This window comes from Trachypithecus francoisi, unplaced genomic scaffold (assembly GCF_009764315.1).
Source record: "Trachypithecus francoisi isolate TF-2019V2 unplaced genomic scaffold, Tfra_2.0 Contig01474, whole genome shotgun sequence".
NCBI lineage: Eukaryota > Metazoa > Chordata > Mammalia > Primates > Cercopithecidae > Trachypithecus > Trachypithecus francoisi.
The window spans coordinates 20836743-20858040 of NW_022681435.1; the positions used below are offsets into that span (position 1 = coordinate 20836743).

A 21298-nucleotide genomic window follows, 5' to 3' on the forward strand; every position below is an offset into this window, starting at 1 on the left:
CATTTTTGGAGTGATGTGTGGCAGAGATGGCTAGCTATCCACCCACTTCATTTCTTCCCTTTGCACAATTCCAGGTTATGTTTTGCAGACTCCCTTGCAGCTCAGCAGATACGAGTGGAAGTGATAGATACCACTTCAGCATCAAAGCCTTTAAGAAGCCATGAGCCAGCCACCTCTTCCATGCTTACTTTCTTCTGTCAGCTGGGTGCAGGGAATGAGAAAGCGCAAAGACAGAGCTTCAAGGTGCCTTTTCAAGAATGAGATAAAAACTTTTATCAAAGGCCGGGCATGGTGGCTCACGCCTGTGATCCCAGCACTTTGGGAGGCCGAGATGGGCAGATCACGAGGTCAAGAGATTGAGACCATCCTGGCCAACATGGTGAAACCCCGTCTCTACTAAAAATAAAAAATTAACTGCATGTGGTGGTGGGCGCCTGTAGTCCCAGCTGCTTGGGAGGCTGAGACGGGAGAATTGCTTGAACCTGGGAGGCAGAGGTTGCGGTGAGCTGAGACTCCAGCCTGGCGACAGAGCGAGACTCCATCTTAAAAAAAACTTTTATCACGTTTGAGCTGTTTTAAAGTTAACATATTATGGCAGTTGTAAGTGAGGGCATTAAATTCTTGTTGGGTTGGTTCCAGCCACTGTGTCCAAATCTAGAAAGAAATGGCAGATTATGGATTTGAAGAAAATTCATATTCTGCAGTTTTCCTTCTCCACATATAACATTTCTGTTACCTGTTCTTCATAATGTAGAAGAGTAATATTACGGAGTTAGGACTGTATTAGACATTTTATTAGACTGCAATGTCTAATATGTGAAGGGGGCCACTGTGCATATGTGAAAACAAGTAATTGAAGACTTGTGATGCCATCTGTGAAAGGGTGCCAGCAATGGGGAAAGGCCGGTTTTTTTTTTTTTTTTTTTTAAAAGACGGAGTTTCATTCTTTTTGCCCAGGCTGGAGTGCAATGGCGTGATCTTGGCTCACTGCAGCCTCCACCTCCCGGGTTCAAGTGATTCTCCTGCCTCAGCCTCCCTAGTAGCTGGGAGTACAAGCGTGAGCCACCGAACCCAGCCCCTATTATAGTTTTAATTGTTCACATTTTAATGGGACAGGAGGAACAGTTATCTTTCGTCGATGGATGATTGTTACTGTTGAATTCAGCATGTGTTAACCAATTTTGCCAGTAATGGGAAAAAACTCCATGCAGTCCTTTCATATGTGACATTCTGTTTGTATTAGTGTCACCCAGGACTCTGTTTTAAGACTGGTGTGGGCACCACAGTGAACAGGAATTGACAGAAAGATTCCAGTGGCAAAGGGGTTTGAAACTTCTTAGTACAGAGACCTAGCTGTACCAGGAAGGTTATAATTTTCAGTAAAGCCTTCAGTTGAAGATAAAGCTTTTTGGATTCCTGGAAGTCTTTGTGGGGACTAAGAACTGTTAAGTGTAGTAAAGGTTTTGTCAGGTCTAAGAAAACCTTTGTCGTTTTTAGGGAGGTTTGTATTCTTTTGACTCTTCTGACAGTTTCTAGAGATGTTGTAGAGGTCTTTGTAAGTCATATGTGCAAAACTAGCCCATTCCCTCCACCCCTCTACCCTCATTCTGATTGTTGTTGTTTTTTCACTTTTTATTTGGAAGTGATTTGAAATTGATTTAAAAATCTGCAAACAAAACTAGAAAATGTTTGTAGGACACCTGTATAACCTTCATCCTGAGTCATCTGTTGTTATGCTTCCCCATTTGCTTTGTTGTTTCCTCTCACTCTTGCTCACTCATGTCCACACTCTGTCGCCCACCACATAAATCCATATCCACGCACCACGTACATCCATATCCACTCACCACATACATCCGTATCCACGCACCACGTACATCCGTATCCACGCACCACGTGCATCCGTATCCACGCACCACGTGCATCCGTGTCCACGCACCACGTCCATCCGTGTCCACGCACCACGTGCATCCTTGTCCACGCACCACGTACATCCTTGTCCACGCACCACATGCATCCATATCCACACACATAGACACGCTTTACTTTTTTTCCTGAACCATTGAGAGTCATTTAAATGCATTGCGACCTTTTACCCATAAACACTCAGTCTATATCATCTCAGAATAGGGATTTTTCTCTTATGTGACTGTGGTGCTCTTTTCAGTTTTATAAATTTGCATTGGTGCTTTTTGTCAGTTGGCCTAAAATGTCCTCAGTAGCATTTTCCTCCTGCCAGCACAGGGTCCAGTCTGAGAACAGGCACTGAAATTCATGTATCGTTAGCCTTCTTTAATCAGGAATACTTTTGTATGAAGTCTTTCTTTATATACTTTTATAAAGCCTTTCATGACATTTTTGAAGAGTGCAGTCCTCTCCACCTTTTTTCTTCCTTCTTTAAACAATACATTCCTCATTTTGTATTGTCTGTTGTTTTCTCTTCATTAGCTGGAGGTTTTGTTGGCTGCAGTATTGCACAGGTGATGTCATGCCCTTCTCGGGGTCATGTCTGGAGACACACTGTGTCCATCTGCTCTTCATTGAGGATGTTGATTTTGATCATGCAGGCAAGGTATTGCCAGTGTATCCACTGGACGGTTAAGATTGTTTTTCCCTTGTAACTAATAAGGAGGTTATGGGGAGATGCTGTAACACCGTGCAGACATTTGGCTCCAAATCTAAACGTCCCCCTTAGATTTAGCATCCCTTGATGATTCTTGCTTGATGCAGTCTTTGCCAATATGCTTTTCTGTATATGTCCAGCACTCCCTCCATATTTGCCAGTTGCCCCTCAGCCTTCTATAAACAGTCATCCCTTTGCTTCTCTCTCACCACTCCTCTCTCCATCCATCTCTCCATCTGCTTGTCTATCATTCAATCATTGAAGTGGCCTTACTCATTCCTACTTGTAATGGTTTAATGGGACCTCATTATTTGGGTGCTCCAGTTGTCCCAGATTTGGCCAGTGGGAAGCCCCTTCAAGAAGCTGGCTCCTGTGTCTTTGTGCAACCTTTTTTTTTTTTTTTTCTTTAAAGCATTTCCCTACTTTCTGCGGTGAGATGCTCCAAGCTTACCTTGTGCCAACCTTGCCCCAGCCCTGGAATCAGCCATTTCTTGAGACTCCCAGTAGGCTTTTAGTGGGGAATAGTACTAAAGACCAAGCTCTCCGTGCCAGGTGTGCTCCTTGTTAACTGGCCATCCTTTCTGCAACTTCCCAGTTGCCCATTCTTCAGTATTGAATGTGAGGTCCAGCGAACCATAGGTAACTTTCTTGATGTAGATGAGTGTTTGACCAAAATTGGATCCCAGGCGTCTCTGACTCTTAAAACAAATCACCTTGTGACATTCATTTGTGGAGTTCTGATGCTGAGTTTAGTCTGAGGACCTCGATCATAAATGTATTTCCATCTAAGGGCTGGCTTTTTTTAAAAAACAAAAAATGAGGTAGTCGTCATTCTCCATTGCTTCAATAATGTGCAGAGACATTTTTAAAGCTTCCCATTCAGTCAGTCACCTCTTCCCCGCAAAGTAATATATTTTGGAAAGTATAGAAAAGTGCCAAGAAGAGGAGGAAAAGATTACCTACAATTTCACCACGCAGAGGAAAAAAACTATTAACCTTATTATACAAATGGACTTGGATAGAACTATATCCATTAAAAAATATAGTACTAAAGTTTTTCTCTTTTCTAAATATACTTAAAACTCAGATCCTTGATACCTAATAATTTATGTTCCATATGTCTTGAGGCTTGATAGTTTTATATCATATGTTAGCTTATTGACATTTAGAATTACAGTGTTTTTCGGATTTTGTCCAAATTGAGTAGTTTTTGTCTTTCATCCCCTGCAGTTCTTTGATTAGCCATTGTGTTTCATCTCTTCTCATGGACCTGGTGAATATAAGCAAGAACAGTGGTTTATTTTCCCCAGATTTACATTTTGGAAATACTATTTTTCCCTGTATTTCCTGGAACAAAACCCAAATTCATTATTAAGGTACTTTTTTCTACTTTTTGAGTGTTCAACAACTCCTTAATATTGGAAAGATATTTTCGCATTGAATTGAGGAATCTTAGTCCCTCTTTCTCACTGTACGAAGAAGGAAACCGAGGCTCAGCCAAGTTTTGTGAGTTGCCCTGTGTCCTCCAGCTTATTGTTGGTACAATTGGAATGAAAGCTGTGGCCTGCTTACTGAAGCTTAGTGTTCTTTTTCAAAAGTGTTCAACATTTTCACTGTAAATTTATTATATGTTTCTTTAATTTTATACTCCTAATCCTCTTTGCTTTCCCTGACATTCATGTGTTATATGCTTTATCCTCTTGCCTTTTGAAAAAGATGAAAGGAAAATTTAAGGAACATATACTTTTATCTTGGAATGCCTTTTTTATGATCGCTTTATAAATTCTTGAAAATAAAGGGTCTAATGGAAACACTTAATGAGAAAGGAGGGGCTCTATCACATGTCACCTCCCCCCACCTTTTTTAGTGAATAGACCGTTTAAACTAAATTAAGTAAAGGATATAAATTCTGTTGTTTCAGTTTTAATATTTCATGACTGATTTTATAGATGAAATTATATTTTACAATAAATAGGAAGAAGAATTTATACAGCCTGTTCTATTTGATGTGAAACAGCAAATCCCATTTCTCTGTAGCTGTAAAGAAAATTCATTATAATGTCTTTAGTTGTACGAGATGGTTTCATCGTGATTAGTTACATTGATAATAAAACAACCTTTTTCAAATGGCATGAGATACAAACGATCCTAGGTGTCTGCCTTTAATGGCATTGAATTTTTTCACTTTCTACTTATAGAATTGCCATTCCTTTCCCTTGTCCCCTTTTTTTCTGTCCCAATAATTAAAAAAAAAAAAAAAAAACAATTAGGTGGAAATGCCAACAAAGCATTGGTTTTAAAAATACTTTTTGAAGGGAGATATATTACATTGTAGTATTTTTGTGTAAACATCTCTGACTACAAAAGATATATTGTCAGAGATGGTTGATATAAGGTTGTCATACAATTAATTTTATTACTGGATCAATTTAATATATTTGGAAAATAGTACTTGGAGTATAGGAAGGTTTTGAAAAAAGAAATTGCCAGGTGAGATGACTGTGCTAATTTTGCAGGCCAAATTTGTTTTGTTGTTTTATAAAGCTCTTAGTACATCTGCATGAAGGGTGCTGGCTGGGTGGAAATCTTTGATAATGAAAGGAATGCTGGTCTCCCTATTCTGTTTTGGTCACTATGGCTTGATCGCTGTCAGGATGGATGTTTAGTGATTGTTTTAGCTCTCATTTTGAGCATTAAGGAAATATTTTCATAACTTGCAGGCAACATTGAATTGGATGTTTGAAGTATAACATGTGCGTCCTCTGGAATAGAAACGATACTCTATTCCGAATTGAGTGAGAATTTTACTATACTCTGACCACTTGGGCATGGGAGCACGTAGTTCTAGCCTTGTTTGCCTTCCAGGTACCCTTTGACTCTGGCTGGAGAAAGTTCTTTGTAGGGTCAACTACATGTGGCATGCAGGAAACTTTGGAGGTGGGACTTGCTGAGGTCCACGTCCAATGAGCAGAGGCCCCTAAGCTTGAAGGCCTCCTGCCAGGTGAAGGTCCTAGCCTTGTGTAGCATAAGTGGCCAGAGGATTGGGACTCATTCGGCTCCGATGATCTGTGACTCTGCATATCTGTACTGTGTAGGTCTGGGGCTGTGGCTGTGAGAATTGCAGGCTGTTGAAATGTCTGAGCCAAGCTGGGAAGGAACACATGATTAGTTACCTCCAAGGCAGGCCCCTTGCTACGTAGATTCTAGGGGCCCGTTGGACACATGCTTCCATCCAAAATGAGCCGATTTTTCAGGAAATGTTAAGATATTTCTCCATTTCCATACAAATCTAAAATTAAAACTCACTCTACTATATCTCTTTATTATTACTTTTTAATGTTTAATTTTGTGGGTACATAGCAGGTGTGTATATTTATGGGGAGCATGAGATGTTTTGGTACAGGCAAGCAATGAGTAATAACTACATCATGTTAAATGGGGTATTCATCCCCTCAAGCAATAGGTAATTCCTTGGGAGTAACCTATTGCTACATAACAAATTTGGCCAAAGCATAGTTGCTTAAAGCAATAAGCATTTATCATCTCTCAGTGTCTTGGGTAAGGAATTTGAGAGTGGGCTTGCCTGGGTGTTCTGGTTCCGGGTCTGTCCTGTGGCTGCAGGGAGGATGTTGTGGGAGCTGCTGTCCTCTGAAGGCTTCCCTCAGGCTGGAGGATCTGCGACTGGACGGCTCCCTCCCCTCTGGATGTGGGCAGGAGCCCCCAGCTCCTCACTGGCTCTGAGTCGGAGGCCTCATTTCCTCCCCCCGTGGGCCTCCCCACAGCTGCTTAAATGTCCTTGCGACATGGTACTGGTTTGCGCTGGACAGAGTGACCCTAGGGGCGGGCATGCAGGAAGCACAGGGCCTCTTACAACTTCGTCTCCAGCATGCAGCATCCTCACTTCCATTATTTTCGGTCCCTTACAGCTCCACGCTCAAGAGGAAGGGAATTGGGCTCCACCCTTTAAAGGGAATGTCAAAAGAACTCATTTTAAACCACCGAAGGCATTTTGCTGGGTAGGGAAATAAACAGCTTTACAAATGTGTATGTTAGGAATGCACTGTAGCCTGGTCTCAGGACTGTGAGGAGGTGGGTTTCCTGGACCCCAGTATTTATGTGCTAATCCTCCTGTGAGGAAGCCGGACCCTATTACACATCTACGTGTGGTAAAATTGCCTCCGGTGTTACCTGGTGAATGGTTTTTTAGGGTGTTGTATACTCTTTTCTCGTGGATGAGTTTGTACAACTTGCAGTTGTAAACCTTTTCGTGGAAGAGTGTTTCTTTTTTCCTTTGTAGGATCAGATACTTGATTTTTGTGGTCTCTGTTATAAATGGATGCTTCTACTGGTAGGGGGCTGGTGTGGAGAGGGTGGAGTACAGCGTCCTTTAGTTACTCTCAGATTGTGCACGTGGGGTTTCGTAACTACAACTATTGCTAAGCTGACTTTAAGCATGGACTTGATGGCTCTTTATTAAATGAGGTAATACTATAAGGGCAAGACACATTTTCAATAGGAAGTCAGCTGAAGTGATAGATGAAGAAAGAGCTGCAAGTGGCTCACTAGTTTCCATTGATTCTTACCTTGCCCAGCTGTTGCCCTTGCAGCTCGCGGGGGGCTTGTGGGCAGCCCTGCCTGTCCGGCTCTGCCCTGTGAGGAGCAGGGAATCCAATTCTGCTGGAGGGCGTCGTCACTTCTGGGGTTCGTCCTTTTTTTTGGACTCCCCAAAGAGAAAGAACAAGACCACTAGGTGTTTTCATACATGCATGTGTATGCATACCTGCCCTGTCACACGTACCCGTCAGTGAAGTTACTGTGGGCCTGGTGACAAGTCACACTGCCTGCATGATGGATTTGGGTGAATCTAGGAAGGGCGAAGGGTGAGATGGGGTGGAATGGGAGAGGATGGGTTCTTTATGGCATCATCATAGTGGTGTGTGTCTGTGAGTGTCTGTGAATGCATGTTTGTGTGTGAGAGTCTGTGTTATTGTGTGTGTGTATTTATGAATGTGTCTGAATTGTGTGAGTACATGTGAGAGCGTGTGTATCTGAATGTGTGAGTGTGTGGGTGTGCGAATGCATGTGTGTCAGCCTACGAGTGCGTGTCTGAGTGTTTTGGTGTCTGAATGTGTGAATGTCAGTATCTGAATGCGTGTGTGTGTATATCTGTGTCAATGTGTGTGTATCTGAGTGCATGTGTCAGTGTGAATGTGAGTCTGTGTGTTGGTGTGTGAGTGCGTGTGTGTGTGCATGTGAATGAGTGCATGTGAGTGCAGATGTGTGTGTATCTGTATGGATGTATGAGTGCGTGTGTATCGGAGTGCGTGTCAGTGTGAATGTGTCTGTGTCTGTGTGTGTGTCACTGTGAATGTGTGAGTATATGTGTGAGCATGTGTGTGTGTATATGTGTGAATGTGAGTCTGTGTGTGTCTGTATGTCTGTGAATATGTGAGTGCGTGTGTGTATGAGTGCGTGTGTGTGTGAGGGCAGGTGTGTGTGTGCATGTGAGTGCATGTGTGTGCATGAGTGTGAGACTGCGTGTTTGAGTGCAAGTGTGAGTGTGCCTGAGAGTGAGTGCGTGTGGGAAACTGCACGTGTGAGTGCGAGTATGAGTGCGCGTGTGCGTCTGTGTTTGGGTGTGTGCACATGAGGGTTACACAGCGAGAGCTGTGGCTCGCTTCATGCATACTCCTTAGGAGGGAGAAAGGCATAGAGAGAAATGAGAGATTGAAATAAGTGAAAAGTGGAACAAAAGGATGAAAAGGGAAAATGTCATGCATGCCATCCTAGAGTATGAAATGGTTTCATTTGACTGAAATAATTGTTTCTCAAGTTCTTCCCGAAACGCCTTCCTTAATACGCAGAAAGAAACGTCCTGTGGGAAGCGGCCAGCAGGTGTCATCAGAAGGCTGCGCTTGATTTGTTTCATTCTTGTTCTCAAAAAGTATTTTAATTTCTTTCTTGAAACATTTATTTTTCTTTTAAATCACAGGCAGAGAACGATTTCAGTTTGAGCATGACTTTGTTTTGTCACAGTTTCTGGGTGAATTAATAATTTATAGGTAAAAATGAAGGTAATAAAGCTGCAAGGAACTTATGTTTGCAGTCAAGGGACAACTGCTTGAGTGTTTGGGTAAGATGGATACTTGGGGAAACTTGGTAGCACAGTGAAGAAGTGTGTAAGTGGAAAATGGTGATTTGAGTAGGAAATGTAATGCTTTAAGAAGACTGGGTTTAATAACACATCCCATTATTTTAGTCTAGATACTTGCCAGGTCTTCTCAATCTTGAAACCTTACTGTGGGAAAAAATCTGAGGCTCATTCTACTTCTCCACTGGGTTACAAGCACTGGTACTTTGAGAGGGAAGGAGATCACGGCTTCCTCTGAGAGCTGGGAGTGAGTCCTCTGCCAGTTTTCGCTGTGTTCGGGAGAGAACCAGAGGGGCTTTCTGGTTCATGATAAGCTTTCAGTTCATGTTTGTTAAGTGAATAACATGAAATCTGCCTCAGAACAGTAAGTCCTTAAACTGTCCCAATTGGATGATTTTTGAATTCTTCTTTAACAAAGACCCGTTCCGGCTCCGTTGGTAATACGCTACTTGTTCTAGTAACCGTTCCCAGTGAATTAAAAACAATTTTTACATCAGCATAAACTTTCTCACCTGCTGAATCCCTTCTAGATGGCTTTGAGATACCTATTAAACTACTTCACACCCCTGCTTACTGATGTCATTCTAGTTCTGGACCGTATTACTGAAACTCTTACACTGAGCTCTTTCTGCCTCTAGATTGTCTCTGCCTTCAGTATGTCTTGCATCTTGAAAAATTAATCTTCCTAAAGCAGGACTGTGTCCACTGGCACCACTGAATAAAATCCAGCTCTTAATATGGAGCCTTCTGTGATCTGGACCTGGTTGACCAGCTGCCAGTTTTCTAAGTCTGTGGTAGAAAGCCAGCGCTGTGGCCTTCTGGATGGCCGAGAGCTTTCTTACATGCTCGTGGTTTGTGTTTTAGGGCTTTGCCCGATCGCTGCCTTCTCCTTGAGATATTTAACTATTCCTACTTGCCCCCTCAACAAAAGACAAACGGTTTTAGTTTCCTCAAGGTTAGGCTCAATTGATATTTGTGCTATCTGAGTTAAATACTCTACTTGGGAGTATGATTCCTTGCTCACGTATACTGCTGTAGATCTTAGTTTGCATCGTGTACATGATCATGTATGGCCTTGTATTGAGGTCCTTGGTGCGTATGTCATGTGGCCCCCACAGAATCTTCTCTCAATGCATGAGTGCATTTGTATCACTACAGTTCCTTTCATGTGGTAGGCTTTCAATGTTTATTTGTTGAATGTTTGTTGTTATTTCTTGATATAGTGAGATGTTGGGTTATTTCATTAATTTAGAAATTCAGTTGTGTTCGGTTATTTCATTAATTTAGAAATTCAGTTGTGAAATAACACATGTGGAAACTTTTTTTCCTTTTGTTTTAGAATTCTTGGAGCCATTATTTAGAAGATTAAGGCTCTAATTATTTTGCTTCTGAGCATTCATGTAGTTGTCATTCTTTTTGTCTGTAAAAACATGAGTCAGATGCCCTCAACAGAATGTTCACTCTAAGCAAATGTGTGTGTGTGTGTGTGTGTGTGTGTGTGTGTATGTCTTCCGTAAGTAATGTAGTGTTGTGTGTTCCCTTTATGTATTTGGAAGGTGGAACTCCTGCTGGTGCCTAGTAAAAGGGACAGCCGTGTGCTGCAGCATTGTTTGCAGATGAAGAGGTGGTAGACTGGGCATTGAAAGGGAGTTCCTGCTGTTTTAGGCTAAGCATTAAAATACTTAGCAGAACTTCTGTTACAGGTTTTTTAAACATTGTCTGTATAGATATAGACATATGCAAAAGTTGATAGAATAGTATAATGAATCCCCATGTGCTTGTCACTCAGCTTTGATTGTTATCACATAACTTCACCACTTCCCTCTCCTGGACTATTTTAAAGTTTGTGCAGGCATTTTTTATTTCACCTGTAAATACTTAGATATTAGACATTTCTTATATCACAATGAGGCATTCATTCATTCTAGTACCTTGCAAGTGCTTGGAACTGTTCTAGGCTCTTGGGATAGATGACTGGATAAAATAAATCATGCCTTTACAGTGTAGCACGGAGAGACGGAAAATAAACTAGACACATAAATAACCATAACAGAAAAAGTATTGATTTCATCAGAATTTAAAACTTCTGTTTATCAAAGACACCATTAATCAAATGAAAAGGGAGAAAATGTTTGTTAAACATATATCTAACAAAGGATTTATATCCAGAATACATAAGCAGTTCAGTAATAAAACAACCAAATTAAGAAACAGCCAAAAGACTAACAAAGCACATCAAAAAGTATTCAGTGCCATCACTAGGCATCAGGGAAATGGAGATTAAAGCCATACACACTGGAGTGACTAAAATTTAAAAGACTGATACCAAATGTTGGTGAGGGTGTGGGTCAAACAGAATTCTTATACATAGCTGCTAGCAATGCAAAACAGTACAGGCACTTTGAAAATCAGTCAGGCAGTTTCTCATGAAGTTGGACGTCCATCTACCCTATAACCCAGCAGTATCACTCTTGGATATTTACACAAAAGAAAAAATACGTTTGTAAAAACACATGAATATTCTTGCTCAAGTATACTGCTGTAGATCTTAGTTTGTATTATACACATGATCATGTATGGCCTTGTATTGAAGTCACTGGTGTGTATGTCATGTGACTCCCACAGACTATTATCTCAGTGCATGAGTGCATTGGTAGCACTGCCGTTCCTTTCATTTGGTAGGTGCTCAGTACATATTTGTTGAACTGAGAACAGTCATAGCAGCTTTCTTGGAATAGCAACAAAAGGAAACAGCCCTAATGTATATCAGCAGAATTGTGGTGTATCTGTTGAGTATCCTATAACCCAGCAGTGCAGTGGAACACACTTCTAACACATGCAGCAAAAGCCTCAGGCTGAGCCGAAGAGGCCAGAGCCCCCTTCCCCCACAGAGCGTATTGCATGGTTCCATTTTACTAGACCAGGCAAAACTAAGTGATTATGGAAGAATTCTGAACAGTGGTTGCCACGGTGGAGGGTTGGTGTTACCAGGGACCAACTGTGAAGGTGCATGAGGCATCTTGCTGGAAGGAGGGCAGGGCTCTGTATCTTGATAGGGATTCCTGGGAGGTCACCTCTGCAGATCTCTGGGCCTCTTTTTCTCTCCACTTTTCTTCTCTCCTTTGTTTTATCCTCAACTTATAATGCCCCTCCTTGTGCTATGGCCTGTGTACTTTCTCAGGCAGTAAGCCGGGCTCACCTAGTGTGTTCGTCTCAGGAGTCACTGTCCTTTGGTGTCTGATGTTGACTGTCTTGCACTGTTGCTTCGTAGGTTTTATTTACCTTTTTTTTAGTAGTTTCAAACATGAGAGTAAATCCAGTTCCTGGGACTTGATCTTGACCAGAAGCAGCTGCCCTGGATTGGACAATGTATCTGTTTTAAGCAATGTATTGTCTTGACGTCTCATCTCTTATAGTGTAAGCTCTCACAGGACTTAGATTTTGGTGGTGTTTGCTGTATATCCAGCATCAACAAGCAAGAATACTTGGCATACCGTAGGCACTAACTGAAGGTTTTGAAATGGGGTGCATGATTCTTTTGTACTTTCTTTCCTCCCTTTACTCTTCAGTTGCAGATGTTGAATAGCAAACCAATGCTTTATGGAAAAGAGTAATTCTGATTTTTTTTTTCCTTTGTTTTTGGTTAGAGATAGGGTTTTGCCCTGTTGCCAGGCTGGTCTCCAACTCCCAGGCTCAAGTGATCTGCCCACCTTGGCCTTCCAGAGTGCTGGCATTATAGCCGTGAGCCACTGTGCCCAGCCAAAAGAGCATTTCCTAAGGATCCTTTGCAACACCGGTCTCTTGATTCTTTATAAACAAAGGATTCTGTAATCAAATAAGGTTGGGAAGTTCTTGTGTACCGAGAAATCCTGTGGTAAAGAAATGTTTGTTCAGCTTGTCTGCCTTCCTTCTTTCCTTCCTTCCTCCCATCCCTCCCCTCCCCTCCCCTTCTTCCCTCCCTCCCTCCTCCCTCCCTCCCTTCCTTCCTTCCTTCCTTCCCTCCTTCCGTCTGTCCTTCTTTCTCTCTCTCTTTTTTTTTTTTTTTTTTGGAGACGGGGTCTCACTCTGTTGCCCAGGCTGGAGTGCAGTGATTCAGTCGTAGCTCACTGCAGCCCAAACTCTGAGGCTCAAGTGATTTTCCTACCTCAGACTCAGTAGCTGGGACTACAGGTTCACACCACCACAGCTGGCTAACAAACTAGCGTTTTCTAAACTTATTTGACCAGGGATGTTTTATTCACTTAAAACACCTACTCATAGAATTTATACTTTTTGGAACCTGTTCTGAAAGAATGTATCTGAACTAATGTTGAATATCTTATAAGTGCGATAAAACCAGGTATATTTATCTTTTTACTCTTTTTCAAATATTTTTATGTTATAGGTAATATATGACAATTTATATATTTTAAACAACTTTATTGAGATATTTGCAGTTCAGTGGATTTTAGTATTATAATCTATTCATGGATGTGTGCCACTTTCACCAAAGTACATTTTAAAACATTGTTATCACCTCAAAAAGAAACCTCTTTCCCTTTAGCTCTTATCCTCCATTCTGCCTGCCTACCTGCAGCCCTGAGAAATCAAGGGCTATTTTTCTGTATGTATAGATTTCTCTATTCTAGACATTTCATGTAAAAAGGAATCATATAGTACATGATCTTCACTTGGCATGATGTTTCTAAGGGCCATCCGCATTGTGGCATGTTAGTACTTCATTTTTAATTTTATTTTTACTTATCGTATTTTTAGAGACAAGGTCTCTGTCTGTGTCATCCAGGCTGGAGTGCAGTGGTGTGATCATAGCTCAATGCAGCCTTGAATTCCTGGGCTGAAGAAATCCTCCTGCTTCTGCTCCAGAGCTAGGACCACAGGCACTTGGCACTGATTTTATTATTTTTTATTTTTGTAGAGTTGGGGTCTTGCTATGTTGCCCAGGCTGGTGTCGAACTACTGGACCCAAGCCATCCTCCCTCCTTGGCCTCCAAAAGCATTGGGAGTATAGGCAAAACCTACTGTGCCTGGCCAATACTTCATTCTTTTTTATGACTGAATAATATTTCATTGTGCGGATACCATATTTTCTTGATTCATTCATCTGTTGATAACCATTTGGGTTGTTTCTACCTTTTGGCTATTATGCATAAATACTGCAATCAGCATTTGTATACAAGTTTTTGGGTGGATATGTGTTTTCGTTTCTCTTGGGTGTGTATACCTCAGAGTAGAATTACTGTACTATATGCTAGCACCATGTTTAATTGTTTAAAGAACTGGTAGACTGTTTTCCAAAGTGGCTGCACCATTTTACATTCCCATTAGTAGTGTTATGAGGGTTCCAGTTTTTCCACATTCTTGCCAACACTTGTTATCTGATTTTTTGAGTATAGCTATCTTAGTGGGTTTGAAGTGGTATCTCCTTGTGGGTTTGATTTGCATTTCTTTAGTGACTACTGATGTAGAGTATATTTTCATATGCGTATTATGTATATTTTCAATGAAGAAATGTATTTTGTATTCTTTACTCATTTTAAATTGATTTATCTTACATTTGAGTATTGAGTAACAACAGTTTTTAAAATATATTCTAGATGCAAGTCCCTTATCAGATATCTGATTTGCAAAAATGTGTTCCCATTCTGTGGGCTCTGTTTTCACTTTCTTGATAGTGGCCTTTGAAGCATAGTGTCTTTTGAAGTTTTTAATTTTGATGAAGTTCAGTTTACTTGTTTTTTTCTCTTGTTCATGCTTTCAGTGTCCTACATTATAAGTATATTTTTGTTACCTAATTTTAGCTGAGTCAAAGCAATAGGCTTCATTTGATTTGTCAATGTTATGGAAAAAATAGCTAAAATAGTTTAAAATAGTTATCATTAGCCTCGAGACTATAATATGTTGATGCCTTTTTATTAACATGGAATCAAGTGGCATTTGGCTGAAAATTCCAATCATGGTGTAAAGTAAATGGAAAATGATATGTTTTAATTGAATTAAATAGCATAATGAAAAATAAAATCAATATTATTGATTTCAAGGCATTTTATTCAATAAAATTCTTTTTTTCCTCAAAATTTACTCCATTAATTCTACTCTACCACTGACATTTCCCTTTGCCATTAACCTTCAGACAATATAAAATGACTGTTAGATGAGGAAATTAATGATTGACAGCTGGACTAGAAGTGGCTTTTCATTGGTAAAAGAGCTTGAGCATGAATGGTGGTATGTAATGAGATTATACGTGTTGTTCATTGGAATATATTTAGAAAAATCATGGTAAAGCTCTTTGCTTTAGGAGACAAGGATGAAACTGGTTGGTTTTTTTTTTTTTTTTGAGACAGAGCCTCGCTCTGTTGTCCAAGCTGGAGTGCAGTGGCGTGATCTCGGCTCACCGCAAGCTCCACTTCCCGAGTTCACGCCATTCTCCTGCCTCAGCCTCCCGAGTAGCTGGGACTACAGGTGCCCACCACCATGCCCGGCTAAATTTTTTTGTATTTTTAGTAGCGACGGGGTTTCACCGTGTTAGCCAGGATGGTCTCCGTCTCCTGACCTTGTGATCCGCCTGCCTTGGCCTCCCAAAGTGCTGGGATTACAGGCATGAGCCATGGAGCCCGGCCAAAACAGTTGTTTTAAAATTATGTTTCTTTTATATAAGACTTGGGCTTCTATTAGGGGTTAAGGAGGGGAAGGCCTTACTTCTAGACTTCCGTCACAGCAGTTTCGTTTTAATATATTTTACAGAGTAGGAGCTCATTGAGATGTATTTTGAAAGGAGAACTTCTCTCTCTCTCTCTCTTTTTTTTTTTTTTAAAGGATAGTAAATTGGAATATACTGGTACAGAGAATTGAAATATGGGAGTTTTTCTGCAAGCTTGTTGAGAAATCACTTTTTCTACCAAAGATATCATAGTATTTCTTCCGGAGTCAACAATAGGGTGACGTGGTGTTCCTAAAATCCTACTTCATACTTTTTAGTAAAAGACTTTAGAGATGTAAGCAAATGCATCTCAGTATAAAGGGCGTTTCACTGGGGCTAACTTCATGATACTTTTTCATCTAGTTTTGGACTAACACGTGTGTCTTTATATTCAGCACTTAATACCATGTTTGTTTACTTCACAGGTTATGAGTGCCAGCGAGCCTCCTTGGATAGAAGCATCGTCAGCACTTTATTAATGATGGATAGTGAGAATAAACCTGAAAACGACGAGGATGGAAAGATAAACAAAGAAGCACAAGACTTGACAAAGCTTTCATCCCATAATGAAGATGGTGGGCCTGTGTCTGATGTGACAGCAAGTTTCCCTGAGAATTCTATGGGCAAAAGAGGTTTTTCAGAATCATCGAACTTTGATAGTGTTGTTATAGGAGAAGACATAAATAAACATGCTTCCAAACGTAGGAGATTAGATGAGGCAGAGCCCCTTAAATCTGGAAAGCAAGGTGTTTGTCGATTAGAAACTTCTGAGAGCTCAGTCACAGAAGAGGGTATTGCATTAGACGAAACAGGAAAGGAGACCTTTCTGAGCGACGGCACAGTTGGAGGCACGTGTCACCCAAATGCCCTTTCCCCTTCTCACAATTTTAGCACTATTGATGTTGTTTCTCTGAAAACAGACACTGAAAAAACATCTGCTCAGGAAATGATTTCCCTTGATCTGGAAAGAGAATCACCTTTCCCCCTGAAAGAAATTAGTGTTAGTTGTACCATGGGGAATGTAGATCCAGTTCTCAAGTGCAGCATCTGTGGGCATTTGTTTTCTTCTTGCTCTGACTTGGAAAAACATGCTGAGTCTCACGTGCAGCAGTCTAAGGAACATACCTGTTGTCACTGCAGCCACAAAGCAGAGAGCAGCTCAGCGCTACATATGCATATCAAACAAGCACATGGGCCACAGAAGGTCTTTTCTTGTGATCTTTGTGGTTTTCAGTGTGCAGAAGAAAACCTGTTGAATGCACATTATCTTGGCAAAACACATCTCCGTCGTCAGAATCTGGCTGCTCGTGGAGGATTTGTACAGATCTTAACAAAACAACCTTTTCCTAAAAAATCATGTACAGTGGCAACAAAAAATGTTCACTCAAAACCAAGAACTTCTAAACCAATGGCAAAGAATAGTGATTCAAAAGGATTACAAAATGTGGGAAGCCAAGTTAAAGATTTCAGAGGAAGTATTTCTAAACAAAGTGGTAGTAGCAGTGAGCTTCTTGTTGAAGTGATGCCTTCCAGAAATACTTCGTCACAGGAAGTAGAGATTGTTGAAGAACATGTTACTTCCCTTGGTGTAGCTCAGAATCCTGAAAACCAGAGTAAAAAGCTAGACACCTTAATAACCTCAGAGGGTCTCTTAGAGAAATTGGAATCTACCAAAAATACCCTGCAGGCAGCAGCACACGATGTCAGTGTAACCTCGAGGCCAAGACCCGAGCGAAATATTCTCGTGTTGGGTAATAGCTTTCGTCGACGAAGCAGCACTTTCACCTTGAAGGGCCAGGCAAAGAAAAGGTTTAATCTTTTGGGAATTAAAAGAGGCACAAGTGAAACTCAGAGGATGTATATGAAACACTTGAGAACACAGATGAAAACACACGATGCAGAGTCAGTGCTGAAACACCTGGAAGCGAGCAGCAGCGTACAGAGACTGTGTGTGACTACCTCAGAAACCCAGGAGGTGGAGCAGGGCCGGGGGAGCGCCCGTCCTCTGGACTCCGGGCTGGACTCCCTGACAGTGAAGCCAGCTTCTGACTGTCAGACGTTGTGTGCTTGTGCGGACTGTGGGCAAGTAGCTACAAATAGGACAGATTTGGAAATCCACGTGAAAAGGTGCCATGCCAGAGAGATGAAATTTTACTGCCATACTTGTGACTTTTCTAGTATGTCAAGAAGGGACTTAGATGAACATTTGCGCAGTAACCAGCATCAGCAAACTGCTTCTGTCCTGAGTTGTCAGTGTTGTTCATTTATATCCTTGGATGAAATGAATCTTAGAGACCACATGAAGGAAAAGCACAATATGCATTTTCTTTGCACCCCTTGTAACTTGTTCTTTTTGTCTGAAAAGGACATGGAAGAACACAAAGCCACCGAGAAGCATCTTAGTTCATTCGTTCAACCAAAGACTTTGCAATCATCTAACAGTGATTTGGTTTTACAGACTTTACCTTTAAGTACTTTAGAATCAGAAAACTCAAAAGAGTCTGTGGATGACTCAGGAAAAGTATCTCAGGAAGAACCTGTGAAGTCCAGGGTAAGCCATGGTAATGAAGTGAAGCATTCCAGTAAGCCTCAGTTTCAGTGTAAGAAGTGTTTTTATAAGACAAGATCTTCTACTGTTCTCACGAGACATATAAAGCTTCGGCATGGTCAAGACTATCATTTTCTTTGTAAAGCTTGTAATCTTTATTCATTGAGCAAAGAAGGAATGGAGAAACACATTAAAAGAAGCAAGCATCTTGAAAATGCTAAGAAAAATAATATTGGCTTAAGCTTTGAAGAATGTATTGAAAGGGTATGTATAGGTGCAAATGATAAAAAGGAAGAGTTTAATGTTTCTGGAAATGGAAGGATTGAAGGCCATGTAGGTGTGCAATTACAAGAGCATTCTTATCTTGAGAAGGGCATGCTGGCGCCTAAGGAACTGTCACAGTCTGGTGGTAGCACCAAAGATGATGAATTAGCTTCAACCACTACTCCAAAGAGAGGGAGACCTAAAGGTAACATCTCACGGACGTGTTCACACTGTGGTCTTTTGGCCTCTAGTATTACAAACTTGACTGTTCACATTAGACGAAAACACAGTCACCAGTATAGTTATTTATGCAAAGTGTGTAAGTATTACACTGTAACTAAGGGAGATATGGAACGTCATTGTGCCACCAAGAAACATAAAGGACGGGTAGAAATAGAAGCAAGTGGAAAACACAGTTCAGATATCATTGTTGGCCCTGAAGGGGGTAGCCTTGAAGCCGGTAAGAAGAATGCTGGCTCAGCAGTGACCATGTCAGATGAACATGTTAACAAACCTGCTGAGTCACCCACCTCTGTTTTACAAAAGCCGGATCATGGAAACTCAGTTGAAGCCGAAGTTGAAAGTGTATTTCATTCTCTAGATGGAGAAGTTAACAGCCATCTTCTTGATAAAAAGGAGCAAATATCTTTAGAGCCAGAGGACTTCGCCCAGCAGGGGGATGTGTACTCCCAGAGAGATGTTACAGGCACAGGTGAGAATAAGTGTGTGCACTGTGAGTTTAGTGCTCACTCCTCTGCTTCTCTAGAGCTGCATGTAAAACGGAAACATACAAAAGAGTTTGAGTTTTATTGTATGGCATGCGATTACTACGCGGTGACTCGTCGCGAGATGACCAGGCATGCAGCAACAGAGAAACACAAAATGAAAAGGCAGTCTTATCTCAACTCTGCTAATGTAGAAGCAGGTTCTGCAGACATGTCCAAAAACATCATTATGCCTGAGGAAGAGCATCAACAAAATTCTGAGAAATTTCAGATAATTTCAGATCAACCATCTGATACTCTTAAATCTAGAAATGCTGCAGATTGCTCTATTTTAAATGAGAATACTAATTTAGATATGTCTAAAGTGCTCTGCGCTGCTGACTCTGTAGAAGTTGAGACTGAAGAAGAATCTAATTTCAATGAAGACCATTCCTTTTGTGAGACTTTCCAACAGGCTCCTGTCAAGGATACAGTTAGGAAACCTGAGGAGATGATGTCCCTTACTATTTCTTCAAACTATGGCTCCCCAAGCAGATTTCAAAATGAAAATTCAGGAAGCTCTGCTTTAAATTGTGAGATAGCAAAGAAAAACCATGAGGTATCAAATGATGCAGGTGAGCTGCCTGTCCATTGTGAGGGTGAAGGAGGAAGCGCAGGAGATGGCGGAGTTGTTGTCCCCCACAGACACCTGTGCCCTGCACTGCTCGATGGGGAGCGCTCGGCTGAAAGCCCTGCGCTTGTTGTGACAAGAATAACCAGAGAACAGGGAAATCTGGAGAGCGGGGGTCAGAACAAAGTTGCACGTGGTCATGGTTTGGAAGACTTGAAAGGTGTCCAAGAAGATCCCACTCTGGAGAATAAGGAAATTCTGATGAATTCACAAGATGAAACAGAAATTATTTTGGAGGAGGATGGCCCAGCTTCTGATAGCACAGTTGAAAGTAATGACGTCTATGAAACTATCATTAGTATTGATGATAAAGGGCAGGCCATGTACAGTTTTGGCCGGTTTGACTCCTCCATAATAAGAATAAAGAACCCTGAAGATGGTGAGTTGATAGACCAGTCTGAAGAGGGCTTGATAGCAACCGGAGTGAGAATTAGTGAACTGCCCTTGAAAGACTGTGCTCAAGGTGTGAAAAAGAAGAAATCTGAAGGCAGTTCCCTTGGTGAGTCTACACGAATTCGCTGTGACGATTGTGGCTTCTTAGCAGATGGACTGAGTGGACTGAACGTTCACATAGCCATGAAGCATCCTACTAAAGAGAAGCACTTCCATTGTTTACTCTGTGGAAAGTCATTCTATACCGAAAGCAACCTTCACCAGCATCTGGCTAGTGCCGGCCACATGAGAAATGAGCAGGCCAGTGTGGAAGAGCTTCCGGAGGGAGGGGCCACCTTTAAATGTGTCAAGTGCACAGAGCCCTTTGATTCTGAACAGAATTTATTTCTACATATTAAAGGACAGCATGAGGAATTGCTACGGGAGGTGAATAAGTATATAGTGGAAGACACTGAGCAAATCAACCGCGAGAGGGAGGAAAACCAGGGAAACGTCTGCAAGTATTGTGGGAAGATGTGTCGAAGCAGCAACTCAATGGCCTTCCTGGCACACATTCGCACTCATACAGGTATGTAGCTCTGCAGCAAGCCGAGTCAGTGAGGACGCTGGGCCATTTGTTCCCATCCAGATAATGCAGCCCTACCTGTGGCTGCTCATTGACTTTCCACCCGGTTCACGTTTCGCTGCTGTGTGCTGCTCTGCTTGTCTGTAATAAGTCATTGTTGACACTTAACATTTTTAAGGGTAATTAAGCCCTAGTGATTTGAAAGGCAGGTTAGCTGACAAGTTTCTTTTAATTTTGTCAAAAAGCCTAGTCCCTCTGATGCCTTTTAAAAACTGCTGTCTGTTGCAGCTTTTCAGTTGTTTCTGAGTCCTAATTATTTGGTTTTCCAAAATCTGTATTAAGTGGCACCTTATAATTTCAGAAGACATGTTAAGTGACTTTTAAGGAATGGAGATATCAAATTTTCTTACAATATTATGGATGTAAAAATATTCATCAATAGATACTTTATACCCAAAAGTATAACTTCCAGGTAACAAGATTCTACCTTTGTGGGTCAAAATTAGCCACCACTTTCCAAAGTTAACATGTGCTGGGGATCTGCTGTTCCTGGAGGGAGCACCTGATTTAGTCTCTGTGCTCTGTCACAGTTAGTGTTCCATTTTAATGTTTAATTTTAGGTGGAAAGTTTTTTAAAAAACATTTTTTTTGGTGGAAAA

The 21298-nt window shown here is 41.2% G+C and overlaps 1 protein-coding gene across 2 annotated transcripts in view; it reads left to right on the top strand.

Annotated features, from left to right (window-relative positions):
- ZNF407 (zinc finger protein 407) overlaps nucleotides 1-21298 on the top strand; it is a 467858-nt gene that overhangs the window by 17551 nt on the left and 429009 nt on the right. For both annotated transcript variants that reach the window (XM_033175949.1, XM_033175957.1), the window contains exon 2: nucleotides 15900-20642. In XM_033175949.1, coding sequence (XP_033031840.1) covers nucleotides 15953-20642 — 4690 coding nt within the window. In that variant the 5' untranslated portion in view covers nucleotides 15900-15952. The remainder of the gene's footprint in view (nucleotides 1-15899; nucleotides 20643-21298) is intronic.